Here is a 15,251-nt window from a genome sequence, read left to right as displayed (position 1 = left end):
AGACCATTCTACAGAATGTGCTTTGGAGAAGTGTTATTTATTTTTCTCTTGGTTACCCTGGGGGCTCTTTGTTTCAAATGATCTGTGTGTCTCTTTAGTCATGAGGTCCAGAAAAAAGAGCCGGTGGGGGGGGGGGGGGAACTGCGTCGGGAATGGGCTAACATGGATTGCATGGGATGGAAGCATTACCTTGCATCTTCCACACCACTGGTTCCTTTTTCAACAACTGAGGGTTCTGCTTGATTTTCCGCCACAAAACTTCTCTGCTAATCACGGCACGCTTGTGTAACTACGGGTACCTTTTTTCAGCTCTCCTTGTATTCCACAGTCTTTTCTTCCTCATGTTTATACCATATGTGCTCCAGGTGCAACAATCTGTGTGGTGGATTGAAGAGCTGGCAATGGCTTTTGGTCAGTGGTTTTTGAGCAGCTCTGCAAAGCATATTTTGCAGAATAGTTAGTCTCATATGTCTGTCTTTACATATTGGGCATGGTTTTTTTGTTTGTTTGTTTTTGCTTTTGTTTTTGTTTTTATGGCAGGAATCTTGTCTAATGCACCTTCATGGTGCCGAGCACAGTCTAGACCCAGTAGGTGTTTAAGAAATATTATTGAATTGGGGTGCCTGGGTGGCTCAGTAGGTTAAGCATCTGACTTTGGCTCAGGTCATGATCTCACTGTCTGTGAGTTCAAGCCCCACATCGGGCTCTGTGCTGACAGTTCAGAGCCTGGAGCCTGCTTCGGATTCTGTATCTTCCTCTCTCTCTGCCCTTCCCCCGCTCATGCTCTGTCTCTCTCCCTCTCTCAAAAATAAAAAATAAAACATTTTTAAAAATTAAAAAAAATATTATTGAATTTACCCAAAATGATCCACAAACTGAATTAAAACTTAGCCACTCTCTAAAGTCAAGGACATGATCTATCTGTCTCCTATGAGAGTTCTGTCTGTCCTTGAATAGTTTTAACCACTTCCCTTTCAAGATAAATTCTAGGGTATTTTGTTCCTTAATATCCAGATTGATTTTGATTTTGTTAGAAAATGTATAACCGAATACGAGATGTCAGCCAAAGTAAAGTTTCTAAATTTTATTTCAAGCTTCTCATATGATTTTTCCATGGGCAATCCCAGATTTTTAATTGCTCACTCCACTGGGAATTCTCCCAATGTTTGCCATGGTTTCATCATGTGCTTTTTAACCTGTCCAGATACATGACAGTTGGTTTTTTTTTTTTCCAAAAATGATGTTTGGGCCAGGCCTGGGTTGGGACAATACTTTCTTTTGCTCTAATATAATTTGCATTCCTAACATTAAGCACATTACCACCGGATTGCCTTAATTAAATGCACACACGTATGTAGAAGAAGCCATGCCCTTTCTTTCTTGATCCAAAGTTTTTCACCCCGCTTGCAACCTCCCAGAAGATTAACTGAAATCAATCAGTTGGTTAATTTCTAACACAGCTCATGTATCTTGTTCTCTATCTCTATTGCTCTTCCTCATTTTCTTTCTCCCCCCATCACACAAAACACAAAGAGACACATTCTTCAAGTCTTCAAGTTGGCAATAGAAGACTCTAATGAGCATATGAAAGACAAGAGGTCTACAATCTTAACCATCTTTCATTAACCTTCTAGTCCCTTTAATGGGTTTTCCCATAGGAATTTTCTTCCTTTTTTTTAATGAAGAAAATTACAAAACACTTACTTTAGTATGTGTCTCTAAAAGATAAGAATATTTAATAAGCAAAACCATGCTACCATTACCACACCAAAAAAGTAACAATCATTTCATAATAGCAAAGATCTGGGCGGTGTTCCTGATTTCTAATTGTTTCATAATGTCAAATGTTTATTGATTTAAAAAAAAATCAAATTCCAAATACATTCCACACATTATGGCTAATTAGTCAATATGGCTTAAGTCCTTTTTAGTGTATAGGTTTCCTATCCATCTCTTTCTCTCCTTGTAATTTATTAATGAAACTCAGTTGTTTTTCCAGTATTATTTTCCAGGGCTGCATTTTGTGGAACAAATCCTTGCGGTGTAGTTTAATATACACAATATTCTGAAATTTGGCTGTAGCCTGTTTGATTATATTTACACTCCTATGCCATCAAGTCACTTAAATATAAGATAAATGCCATTGGCTCTTTCCCAGATAACTTTTCCATTCAGTAAATTCCCTGTTGTAAATTTCCAGTTCAGAAATTTTCTCTGCTGGGGAGCCTGGGTGGCTCAGTTGGGTTAAGCCTCTGACTTTGGCTCCGGTCATGATCTCATGGTTGGTGGGTCCCAGCCCAGCCACAGGCTCTGTACTGAGCCTAGAGCCTGCTTCGGATTCTGTGTCTCCCTCTCTCCCTGCCCCTTACCCGCCCGCTCTCTGTCTCTCACTCTCTCAAAATAAACATTAAAAAATTAAACATTTAGGGGCGCCTGGGTGGCGCAGTCGGTTAAGCGTCCGACTTCAGCCAGGTCACGATCTCGCGGTCCGGGAGTTCGAGCCCCGCGTCGGGCTCTGGGCTGATGGCTCAGAGCCTGGAGCCTGTTTCCGATTCTGTGTCTCCCTCTCTCTCTGCCCCTCCCCCGTTCATGCTCTGTCTCTCTCTGTCCCCAAAATAAATAAAATTGAAAAAAAAATTAAAAAAAAAATTAAACATTTAAAAAAGAAATTTTCTCTGCTTATTAAGTATGCGCACAAAAAGAAAAAGAAAAAAACCCAAACTTGTGGGGAATTTCTCCTAAAAGTCCATTAGAGGGCGACATTTGCTTTAAAATTATGTTTCCCTCACTAAGTTTTAAATTGCATCATATTTGTTTTCGATTTTTTGGCAAGTTGAACCTCAATACCTGCTTTTCACTTCTTATGTCACTTCTATCAGATGTAGTCACATCTTGTGTCCTCTGTTAACTTGATCTCTGTGAACTTGGGTCCCGTATCACTTTCATCCTGGACTCGGTTTCCACTTCCGACCATGAGGCGGCGATATTGCATAAATAAAGACCGCAGAGAGGCCAAATTAAACCAAACTGCTAAAGAAAAAGGAGTTTCACAGGGGAAGGGCCATTAATCTCAGAAGGAAAGAGACAAACCAGATATTTCTAATTCGTATCCACCTCACGGCCTCAGGTTGGAACTGTGTAAGATAGAGCACAAAGGGGCCATTCAGGAGCACGGGAAACTGACTTGGGGGGCAACGCGTGCACAATCTCCTCCTTGACTTTGCGGTTCCACGGGAGGGGGCATATGCACTTTCGAGCACGTGTGTGCGAACAGTTGCAGGACAGCAGCCGGACGGAGTGGACTGAGCGTGGCGCTCCTGGAAAAGAATCGCGCTCCCACTGACCGCTTCTGGACACAGGCCCTGAAACAGGTTTACAACGGCGCCGCTTTGGAGGACAGCACTCATTTCACCCCTGGGGGGGGGGGGGACCAAGTCCCAAGGGGGCAGGGGGCTTGCCCACTGGCACACCATTAGGAGGTGGTGCATGCAGCCAGCTGTTCGGAGCGCAGGCCAATACTCGGTAAACGTCTCACCTTCACACACCCGCTGGGACATTCGCACTTCAGACAGAAAGGATCCACCTGACAGCGAGCAGTACTGTACAGCTGTAACAGGGAAGTCACGGGCCCTTTTGAGAATCTGACGCAAATTAGGACCCTCTCCCCGAGTAATTCTCAGAAAACTACGTAAGTTCAAGTGGTGGGGAGAGAGGGGATCACAGGCCTCCTGGAGCCAGTCTATTCATCAGATCTGCTCCGTTTGCAACCTGGATGGCAACGTAAAGAAAACCAGACGGATTCGGGAGAAGCAAGAAGGGGGGGGGGGTCCCTCCTCCCTCTAAACACAAGGGGAGTTTCATTCATCTAGGAAAACGGGAGGGGCTTGCCAGAAAGTCCCAGAGGGAGGTGGGGTGCCTGGTTTGTGCCCCCTCCCCCACTCCTCCCACCTCCAGACCCACGCTTGATAAGTCAGCCTTGGTGGTAGGCTGCAGAGGGCTTGAAAAGGAGCTGCGAACGCCCAAAGCCTGGACGGCGGGCGGGGGGCTGCTCACAGGGGGTTTTCCTTTAAATTTTTCTTTAAATCGTCAGCTCCCGAGCCTAACGCTTCGACCCCTCCTTTCCCGGTCTCTGCTCCCACCTCCCAGCGCGCTCCGCCGCTCGCCGACTCTCCCTTCCCCCTCCTCCACCTTCATCCCGGCGGCTTCACCCGACCCTCGGCCTCCAGCCCCGCCTCCGCCGCCGCGGGGTTTCACCCGCAGCCCAGTGAAATCTGCATAGTGACCGCCCCTCGAGGAGATCATTGGTGCAGCTCATGCCCGTCGCGGACGATGATTGGTGAGGCGCCCCGGGTTATTTGCATGCCGGCGGCGGCCGGGTACCCAGCTGTGCGGGCCGCCAGCGCCGCGCAGAAGTTTGCCGAGCGCTTTCTCGCCGGCTGGTCCTGGACTCGCGCGGCGCCGCGAGCCGCCTCCTCCTTCTGCCGCCGCCCTGTTCGCTCGGGATTCCTTCTCTGCGGAGGACAGACGCTCTGCCGGCGGGAAGCTGAGGTGGGCCAGGGGGAGTGCCGAGGAGGAGCGGCGGGGACCGTTCCAGTGACAGCTTCGCTTCGGGACGCCAAGCGCGTGGGGCCCCGGCCGCCGAGAATCTCTCCCACCTTCCCCCCGGCCTCCGGGCGGACGATGTGGACGCCGAGAGGAAGGAGGGCGTCCCGGAGAGCCTAGAGTCTGTTTCTGCCCACTTGGGAAAGGAAGCATGGAGTTGTGAGCGCCCCTTGCTCGGCGAGGCCGCGACCGGCAGGCTCCCCATGGCCGGGACGTATAGCTCCACTCTGAAGACGTTGGAGGACTTGACCTTGGACTCCGGGTATGGGGCCGGGGACTCGTGCCGTTCACTCAGCCTCTCGTCCTCCAAGTCCAACTCGCAGGCGCTCAACTCTTCGGCGCAGCAGCACCGCGGGGCGGCCTGGTGGTGCTACTCCGGCTCCATGAACAGCCGCCACAACAGCTGGGACACGGTGAACACGGTGCTGCCCGAGGACCCCGAAGTGGCGGACCTCTTCTCGCGCTGCCCGCGCCTCCCCGAGCTGGAGGAGTTTCCCTGGACGGAGGGAGACGTGGCCCGGGTGCTTCGCAAAGGCGCCGGCGGCCGGCGGCTGCCCCTGTTCTCCGCCGAGGCGGTGCGGCGCCTGGCTGGGCTGCTCCGCAGGGCGCTCATCCGAGTGGCCCGCGAGGCGCAGCGCCTGAGCGTGCTGCACGCCAAGTGCACCCGCTTCGAGGTGCAGAGCGCCGTGCGCCTGGTGCACAGCTGGGCGCTGGCCGAGAGCTGCGCGCTGGCTGCCGTCAAGGCGCTGTCACTGTATAGTATGAGCGCCGGGGACGGGCTGCGCCGGGGCAAGTCCGCGCGCTGTGGCCTCACCTTCTCCGTGGGCCGCTTCTTCCGCTGGATGGTGGACACCCGCATCTCCGTGCGCATCCACGAGTACGCGGCCATCTCGCTCACGGCCTGCATGGAGAACCTGGTAGAGGAGATTCGGGCCAGGGTGCTGGCCAGCCAGAGTCCCGACGGTGGAGGGGCTGGGGGCGGGGAGGTGTCGGCCGAGGCCCTGGAGATGGTCATCAACAACGACGCCGAGCTCTGGGGCGTCCTGCAGCCCTATGAACATCTCATCTGTGGCAAGAACGCCAATGGTAAGTGTGCGGGTCTCGGCCATGGACAGATGGGAGAGAAATCCCGCCCTGGGCTACCCAAGGGCGAAGCTGGTTGAGTGTGCCAGGATCTGGGAGAAAGCGTTTGTTCTGAGGGTGGAGTCCATTAAATGCCTCTTGCCAAAGATAGTTCTTCTGATGCCTGTCTTTTGGAGGACAAAGTTGAGGTTGAAGAACATTGTGTTCTTCGTATTGTTGTCACTATCTGGATGTTGTTCGCTGATTGAGACGCTTGACCAAGCCATTCCTTAACTTCATTTGACGCGAAGGTTACTGCCCTGCCTCTCTTTGCCTTGCTTAACTGGGTCGCTAGTGGTCTTTCCCCAACAGCAGGGCAGATGGACTGTGGTTCTGACCCTATAGCCCAATAGCAGCAGCCAGAGGATCCAAACTCTAAGACCTGAGTTTGGGATAAGTGAGAGGGGAGGAAGGGAGCAGGAGGCCCAGGATCGGGTGCAGCTGCCTTGGGCTTTGCTGGGTTGAAGGGTGCACTTCAGGCCTTCTCCTGGAAGGTGGAGAAGTAGTGGTGGGTTCTTACCTGTATGTGCCCAAGACAATGGAAATTGACTGCTGAATCCCCTTTCTGGAAAGAGAACCACATACTTGGCTCCTAGGGCCTGAATTTCTAAGCTGTCACCAACCGAGTGAGCAATTGATTAAAACCCTGTGTTGTACTAAATGCGCAGCCTTATGGGCTTTCCTGAAAGAGATGATGATCCAACAAACTTGCTTATGGGGAAGAGGTGTAGGGGGTGGGCAGCTGCGTGATGAGGAAGGAACCACTCAGTAGTTGCATTTCTCTGAAGGAGGACAAGGCTTCAGTGCAAAGGGTGGAAGGGAAGCACTTGACCTTCTCCCTGGTAAGGTTAGGGTGTGACATACATTTAACAGCAAACTGCCTACCAGACTCCAGTTTCAGAAGTCAGCAAACCATAAATTATTTAGAATGGTACCATGGCTAGACATCCATGCAGTCGGATCAGAAGGCCATTTTGGGGACAGCTTTCAGTGGCAAACAAGTAGTCAGCAGAAGAGGCCAGGTGGTACTGAAAAGGGAGAAAGGGAGTCAACTTTAAATGTGGTTGAACATCGTAATAGCTAAAATTTAAAGTGAGCACACTTAACAGTATTCTCAGTCACTGTTCTTAGCACTTTAGAGGTTAAGAAACCCTAGCAACCCTATTAGGTAGGTACTTCATAGTATTATCCTCATCATACAGATGGGCAAACCAAGGTGCCCAGCAGTTAAGCAGTTTGCGCAAGATTACACAGATATTAAGTGACAAAGCTGGAATTTGAGCCTAGGCAGGCTCCAGAGTTCAAGCTTTTAGCCATCAGGGAGGAGGTAACAGCTTTGTTTTTAATTAGTCCAGTTACCAAGGAGGGCAGCTGACATTTGAGGCCTCATTTGGAGGCCTAGAAGATAGTTTGTATGTAGCAGCATGGCTTTGCTTAGACCTTCCTTGGTTTTTGGTTTTAATTCTGGCACCACCAAAGGAGATGCCTGGAAGAGAAGAGCATTTGCCTTTTAATTTTCCTCCTCTTAGGTCAGAGTTCAGGTCAGCCCAGAATCTCCGTTGATGATGTCACAGCTGATAATTGTGCTTTGCCCTCTGGGTTTGTGGCAGCAAATGTGTGCTCCAGGAGAGGAAGTGGAGGGCAGGGGGATTTCCACCCACCGTCCTAGCCCAGGGGAAGAATCCTGTACTTTGGGCTGAGGGGGAGGCCCAGACTGAGCTCAAAGAAGTAAAGCCCCCTAGGGGAAAAGACTGAGGCCCTGTGCCTATAAACCAGACTAGAACAAAAATGGAACAGTAGGTGCCAAACAAAACCCAAAATGCCCTTCACACACAGCTGGTGCCCAGCAGGTTGAGGAACTTCTCAGTTTTTCCAACTGCAAATTGGAGCTAGAAAGAACAGCTGCCTCTCCAGGGTCCCCTGAAGATGCAGAGTAGCCAGAAGTTGCTAGAACACAGGTGTCTTCCACTAAAGGGCTTATCCCAAAGGGCCATTTCTTATCTAGGGTCATCACTCCTTGGGATTTTCTTTGCAGGATGGGTTTTTGACTCCCTAATTGACCCTCTTCTCCCATGCCGAGCAATCCTTCTTAAGCCACGGTGGTCAAGATGGCAGGACTGCACTTGACAGCAAAGCTCCCTGGATGTTCAGAGCAAGCATCTCCCTCTGTGCATTCCCTGGTCTCCAGGGAAGTCTCTTGCAGGCAAGGCGACCATTCGCTTCCACTTAGTAACATGGATGCTCATTTTCTGTAGGTGAGAACCTGGCCTCAGTAAACAATAACTAGGCTGATTTATGAAGTCTTTTTAGACAAAGTGGGATGTATGTTTGGTATAGGAGCAATGAATTACTTATGCCTGAAAGCTGACTTCAGAGGGAAGCAGAAATTGCTTCAGAAAGGAATGGGCGATCCAAACCTTTGTTAACACTGAAGCCCAAGGCCAGCAAGGTTACCGTTTACACAGCTGAAGACCAAGTGAGAAATGGCTACACCCGGGAGGAGGGTGCCGGTTCGTATTCTTGTCCTGCTGGTCTTCCCTTCCAATTATATCTTTATTGTTGTTGTGCCTGCTAATTATACAGCATGGGCACATGTATTTGACTCAGCTATATAGAGCTGTTAAACTTTTAATGTCTTCCAACCAGGAATTTAAGGGCCCTAATCCATCTATTCCTGGCCATTACTCAGAGTGCTGGGCAAATATGGTTTTGCTCAGCCCAAGATGGATGATAAAAGTTCTGTAGTGTTTATACGACATGATCTCAGCTTCACAGAGCAGCAGTAGTTCAATATCACTTGCTCGTTTGGTATCGATGTCCGTGTTCCCAGGGTAGTGTCATTAAGTGATGATATCTTCATGGCTTCCTTACAGGACGTAGAGAAACCACTTTAATAGAGTGGTATTTATAAACACGGACCTGGCAGAAAATAGAAGCTTCTTGCATTCACTGCCTTCCTCCTCCCTGCCCTCTCTTTCATATCCCTGTGTGTAAGTTTGATGCTGAGACTCGCTTCTGGGTTTCTTCTTGGCCCTTTGTCTTAGGAAGCTTTCATGAGGGTCCAGAGCATTTGAGAAAATCCTCTCCAATTCCGAGGCTCTGTGTTAAATGGTAGGATTTTGCTTAGAACATTCTGACTCCAAAGCTGTAACCAGGAAGTGCAGGAGGATAGTTGCTCTGTCACAGTGGTAAACAGTGCAAACTTTGGAGTCCCAGTGAGGGTTTGGAGCTCACCTCTGCTATTTATATGAGTGACCTGAGGCGTATTTCTTAACTGTTGTCATCTGTAAAATGGATGGGGGTTGGGGGGGCGGGGAAGTAATAAGAGCACCTAACTCATAAGGTTGGTATGAGGATTAGGTGAGATCATAGATTTAAAGATCTTAGCACATAGTACATGCTCAGTAAATGGTAGCAGTTCATTCGGCAAATACTGAGAACTGACCCTGTGCCCACTACTGTTAAAAGTGTTGTGGATTAAGTGCAGAGGGGGGCGAGGAGGGTCCTCCTCCCATGAAGCTTATAAATGAGTGACAAATACAGATTGCAGTAAATTTTATTTAAAAAAAAAAAAAGACAAGATAATGGTATAGTGTGGACAGAGCTAATTTAAGTGACAGTCAAGGATGGCCTGTCTGGCGTTTCATTAGTATAGGCAATGTAGCAATACCACTGCAGTCTAAGAGTCTGTAGGCAAAACAGAGTGAGGACTTTTCTGAATTATTCAGTTATCTATCGGCTGAGGCAAGTCCCAACGATCTCATTTCCAGCCAAGGAATAAAAGGGCTGCATCTACGGTGGGGATGTGCCGTTCTCCTAGTTGTAGGACTCATTTAGCAAGGAGATTATAAGATTTCACTGAGATAATCAACCAAAGGGGCAGGGGTTAATTGAGCCGCTAGTTGCTATTTAATCAGTTTCCACACCTGGGTAGTCTGAGGGAGTGTCCCTTCTCCTTGACTATTTTACTGAAGCCCAGGGAGCTGGTAAAACTGAAACAAAGCAAGCTTTGGAAATGAAAACTTATTTTTTTCCCTTGAGTGCCTGAGAAATGCAACCCAGCCTTAAGTGGTTAGAGGAACAAGGTGGAGTTGTTCTGCTTTTTCCAGAAAGTTTTACCTGACTCCTCCACCCCCGATTGGAAGTGCCACTTCTTCTTCATGGTTCCGCGGCACCCAGAGCTTATTCTTGGGTTGTTTCCTGCTTCCCTCGTGAGTTCGTTGTCTCCCCTCTGCCTTACACAGCGCCTGGCAGGTAGCAGGTGCTCCCTAAGTATTTGTCATACAAATAATTGATTCCGCCACACAGAATTGTTTAATTCCGGAAATTTAACATGCAATCCTTTGACACTATGGAAGAACCTTCCCCCTTTTCTACCATGGCAGAGAATTTCGAGTCCTTGATGAATAGAGGCAGTGTTTTGGGGGTACCCAAGCCTTAGGGGCATCATTCAACTTTTGATACCCTAATTTCTGGCAGGGTTCCCAAGGCCAGCAGTGACGGGTAAAGGTAAATGGAGGGGTTTTATGTGTATTTCAAATGTAAATAGGAGATTCCTTCAGAGTGTAATACCCAGAGTGGGGGTGTCACAGCAAAAGTCTAATGGGCAACAGATAAATCCACAGGAGGATTGGGTTGAGAGACAGAGGCAGCCAGTTCCCCTAAGAATAGCAACCCCACCCCTCCCTTGCCCACAGAGCTGCCCCTGAGGGCAGTCTCGGTTGATGACTCTTGCTCAGAAGTTTCACACACCCCTGCCTCCAATCTGAGAAGGAACTGAGACAATGGACTGCCAAGACCCTCCTGGGACACATGAAGGACACCTAAGTTCCAAAACAAGCCAGAGACACCTTGCTGATAATCTTCAGGTTGGTCCTTATCCCACCTCACTGTCACTGTCTGTCCTTTGCCAGATAGGACAGTGGGTGGATGCTCTGGCCTCTGTTTCCACACTTCGACACCTGTATGTAATAATAGGCCTGGCCTTTCCGCAGCACCTTAAACATTTTTCATCTGTGATCTTACCAGCTCCCCATAAAAATCCATTGAACATGATGCCCTTTCACAGAATTCACAGCTAGGTCACAGCCATGCCAGGACCAAGCCCCATATTGCTGAAGCCTCAGGTCTGTGCTTTTCCTGTGGAGAATTACAGAAATAAAGGTAGTAAGGAACAGGTCAGTATTTGGCCCTCTTCTAATGGCAGTGAGGGTCAAACTCACAGCCACAGCAGTATTTATTATAGATTTCGTCTGTTAACAGCCTGCTGTGTCCAGGTACTTTAAATATGTTAGGCCAGTGAATCTTCATAACCAGTGTTGAAGACCAGGCATCAAGGTCCGGGCATGGATCTTCCAACAAAGGATGCGGAGTGATTCTGTTTAAATGCAGCTTGCCAGCTGTCCCAAAATGTGCTCTTCAGGTGCCATCGATCTTCAGCCATCACTGCTGCTCCTGGACCGGGGCCGGGGGGTAGCGAGGAGGCAGGGAGCCCTCCTGCCCAGGGAGGGCCTTACAAGTGTCAGCTGCTTAGTGATCAATAAACCCAATTGAATGGAAAGGCTGTAGTCTCTACAAAACTTTGACGGACGGTGAGTCAGTTCAGGGAAGGAGGAAACAGAAACACAGTAGGAAAGCACCCTAAGGGACCCTGTGTTTAGGCCACTGGTCTCTGAGAGCTCAACTCACTTACTGGCTCTGGAGTTGGCAGAAAAGCCTTTTGATTTCCTCAGAAATTTCCTCCTCAGAGTCTACTACGGTGGAATCTTCACAGGGTGAAGTCTCAATGTGGGGAGCCCAAGGAGAGAAGCAGTCTGCATAGCAAGCCCTGAAATGCTTTGGCTTTGAGTTGGGTCCCAAATTGCTTTGCCTCGAGTAAGCTGCTCCAGCTCTCCATTTATCTACTGTAAGTGAGGGGCCAGTACACCCGGTGCGTAGTCAGTGCTCCGGGGATGGCAGGGCCGCTGGGTTTAGCGTTAAGGGCATAGCACGGGGTCGGACTGTCTGGGTATCACTCCTGGTGCCCTCGCTTGTGAGCTGTGTGACCCTGGGCAGGTTAACTTCTGTGCCTTCGCTTCTTTCTCTGTAATAGGATTTCTCAGACCTTGTCACTGTTGACATTTCGGACTGGCTGGTTTTTCTTGTGGGGCAGTCCTGCGCAATCCCCCACTCCCTCTGCTGCCAGCCGTGACAACCAGTTTTGTCTCCAGACATTGCCAGATGTCCCCTGGGGGACAGAATTAACCACTGACGAGAAACACTGCTCTATAACAGGACTTAAAAGAGTACCCAACTCCTAGGATGGTTGTGAGGATTTAATAAAAGCGTCTGGAAGGAACTTCGTACTCTGGCACATGAGATATTAATTCTAATTATTGCTGTATTTTTGCAGACTTGTGCTGGTCATGTTTGCTTTTGCCATAGTGGGAGACTCTATCTAGTGCAGGAGAAGATCATGACCCAGATCCCAGGGTGACAAGTATTAGTCACAAGGCTTTCCTTGGTGACTAATAGGTAGGAGGAAGTCCTGGAACCTCGTAAAAACACCCTTGCACCCGCTCATTTATGGCTCTATCGTCCCCAAGACGAAGCGGGCTGGCAGTGGGCAGTGAGATCAGACTCGCCTCCCTGGGCTGCTGCCCGCCCCTGCCCAGATGACAGCGGCATTGCACGCTCAGAGCTCCGGGCCCCAGGGAGCATTCCCACTGTGGATATCGGACCCCGCTTGTTGCAGCTGCCGAGTCCCGAGCCACAGGACAGCAGGTGTTTTGTGTTTTGCTGGCCTGTCATGTAAACATACTTTGTGGTCTTCTTGCTTGTTTTAAAAAAGGCCTAAATGGTTTTGCAGCTTTGGCGGCATGTCTGGAGCTGCATGCCGAATTGGGAGGAGAAGCTTAAGGAACGCAGCCCAAGTAAAGCCTAAGAAATGCCACGCCGGCTTCATTAACCGACTGCTCACCGAGCGCCAGCTCCGTACGAGGCAATGGAGACAGATTGGAGGAGGACAAGGATTGATCTTGCCTGTCAAGGAGTGTACTTATTTACTTAATGTTTTTGAGAGAGAGACAGAGACAGAGCACGAGTGGCGAGGGGCAGAGGGAGGGGGACACAGAATCTGAAGCAGGTTTCAGGCTCCGAGCTGTCAGTACAGAGCCCGACGAGGGGCTCAAACTCAGCAATCGTGAGATCGTGACCTGAGCCGAGCCGCAGTCGGAAACCTAACCAGCTGAGCCACCCAGACGCCCTTCGCCTGTCAAGGAGTTTAAAGTCTAGTCGGGAAAGCAAAGCACACACACGGATCCTTACAAGGAAGTCTGGGATCCCTGTGTTCCATTAACAAGGGTGGTGCTGACGGCCTCCGCTTCCTGCGTGCCACTGCCCGACGTGGGTGCTTTCCATGAGCTGCTTGCCTTCCTGCCCCCAAGCCCTCCTGTGAGGTAGATGGGATGTCCACCCTGTAGAAGGGGACCTGGAAGCTTTTGGTGACTAGGGAGTTCAAAGGGGAAAGATGAGGCCTGGCTGGCTGGGTGGGAGGGAGGGAGGGAGGCTGGGCTGCTTTGCGGAGGATGTGGCATGCAGGCCAGTGGGACTTGGGCATGTGGGGCTGCGACAGGGAGCGGAAGGGGGTGCAGAGAGTGCAGGGGCTTCCAGACGGAGGGATCGATGTGCTCAAAGACCTGGAAGCCAAAGTGTGTGTGTTGGAGAACAGCAGGCAACACTGTTTGGCTGGAAGATTCAGATGCATAACAAGGAGAGTGGGGCAGATAACACAGTGGAAAAGGACAACTTTCCCACATCTTTTATCCAGATGTTAAGAAGCCTGCCAGAGTGCAGAAAGAGAGCTTTTCCAATACTCAATTTTATAATTCAGAAATCGAGTGTGTCTGCTCCCCAGGGCTGCATCTTAACCACAGCCCCAGACCTCCCGTCACCCCTCTTGTTGATTGAAAGCTTGGCCTCAAACAGGCCCCCGTCCGTTGTCCTAGCGGTGCAAGTAATGAAACAGAACTGGAGGGGAGCAGACTTGGGTTGAGGGGACATGAAGAAGAAGGCTTCGATCAGCCTTCTGCTCCCATTCGACTTGGCTCCAGACTCAGCATTTCTTCTAGGCCCCCGAACGGAGCGTCTCAGGCCAAAGCAATCCCAGTCCCAAATGAAGGTCAGGGCTGACAAACTCGTTAAATGAGGCCTTTCGATTGACTCTTGCCAAGGCAGGATTCTCCAACCTGGAGGTAGAGAGGGACATAAAACAGGATAAGATATTAGGATCCCAGAACTTTCTTTGGTTATGAGTCCAACCGGATATGTTCAATTTCCAGTTTAGAGTTTGTCATTTGGGAAAGTAGGTCAATTCTCAGAGAGGTTTCGTCGCTTCCCAATTCTCGGTGAAGGTGTTTCCAGAGCATTGATAATAAAGATTTCTGTCTCGTTAAATGTTTGATAATGTGGAACCACTGTATAGCTCAGTGCCATCTGGATTGAACTCCCTAGGGTCCAGCTGAATTCTGCTGACAATAATAAAATGTGATAGATCATCAATGGCCTAGCTAATAACTCTGCTGTTAGTCCTTTTCCTGACCCCAGTGAAGGAATTTTCTTGTCACTTGAAAAAGCTCTCGTGAGTGAAATATATGTATTTGGGGTCCGTTGTTCTCCAGAAGTTGAGGCAGGGGTTGGTTCAGGCCCATGATGGAAAAATTAAATAGGGAAACTGAACTTGGATGTACCAGAGAGACCAGATTAGGGTGGGGAGAGACTACAAAGAGGGTGAAACAGGCCTTTCAGTGAATGAAAATCATCCCTAAAACTGAGGCCAAGTTTTGGTTAAAAATTAAATATTTTTTTAGTCTTCTCTTTTAAAATATGAAAATCAGTATTTTCTGTGAGGAAAGCAGTTAATAAACAAGCTGAAGCTCATGCATCGAGCAAGTGTATGTGTGCAGGCAGCTAGGACAGTCTGGTTCAGAGAGCAGAGGGTTTGGGATCCAGAAAATTCCGTGTTGGAGCATGGCCCCTCCATGACCTGGAGTGAATCACTCTGTCTTCTTGGCTCTCTGTCGCTTTATCTGTGGTGTGAAGAGGTTGGGCTGGATTCTCCAAGGGCCCTTCTGTCTCTGATAATGTTCCTAGACCCCACAAAGACACTGTGGAATCACTTTCCTAAGGTCGAGCCCTGTGATTCGTGTCCTTGGGAAAGAAACAGCCCTGGATGGAGCTGGACGTGGGCTCTGAAGACCTGGCTGGGTCGTAGGACTACACACACCAGCCTTTTCCATATTGGGATTAGCTGCAATTACCGTATTAGAGTTTTTATTCCCCCCCTCTTTTATCAGAAGGATGAGTTCTGTCTCCTCCAGGCCGACCTAACACTTCACCGTTCAACAGCTGTGTCCGGGCCTTCGCAGCCGGCACTGTGGTGAGACCGGCCCCGAGGTGTCTTCATGCAGCCGGTGTTGGAAGCCCGCCTCCCCAGACTTGGGTATTTATAGCAGGGGAGCAGCTAGAAAAAAAAAAAATTAAATATGCTA

The 15,251-nt window shown here is 49.4% G+C and overlaps 1 protein-coding gene across 1 annotated transcript in view; it reads left to right on the top strand.

Annotated features, from left to right (window-relative positions):
* The first annotated feature begins 4,379 nt into the window (after positions 1-4,379).
* Positions 4,380-15,251, top strand: part of ABTB2 (ankyrin repeat and BTB domain containing 2) — a 175,287-nt gene continuing 164,415 nt past the window's right edge. The window contains exon 1 of the mRNA XM_043580917.1: positions 4,380-5,688. Coding sequence (XP_043436852.1) covers positions 4,806-5,688 — 883 coding nt within the window. The 5' untranslated portion in view covers positions 4,380-4,805. The remainder of the gene's footprint in view (positions 5,689-15,251) is intronic.

The sequence above is a fragment of the Prionailurus bengalensis genome, chromosome D1, assembly GCF_016509475.1.
Source record: "Prionailurus bengalensis isolate Pbe53 chromosome D1, Fcat_Pben_1.1_paternal_pri, whole genome shotgun sequence".
Lineage (NCBI taxonomy): Eukaryota > Metazoa > Chordata > Mammalia > Carnivora > Felidae > Prionailurus > Prionailurus bengalensis.
The sequence above is the reverse complement of the archived record's forward strand: the minus strand, read 5'-3'. Positions and strand labels throughout refer to the sequence as shown.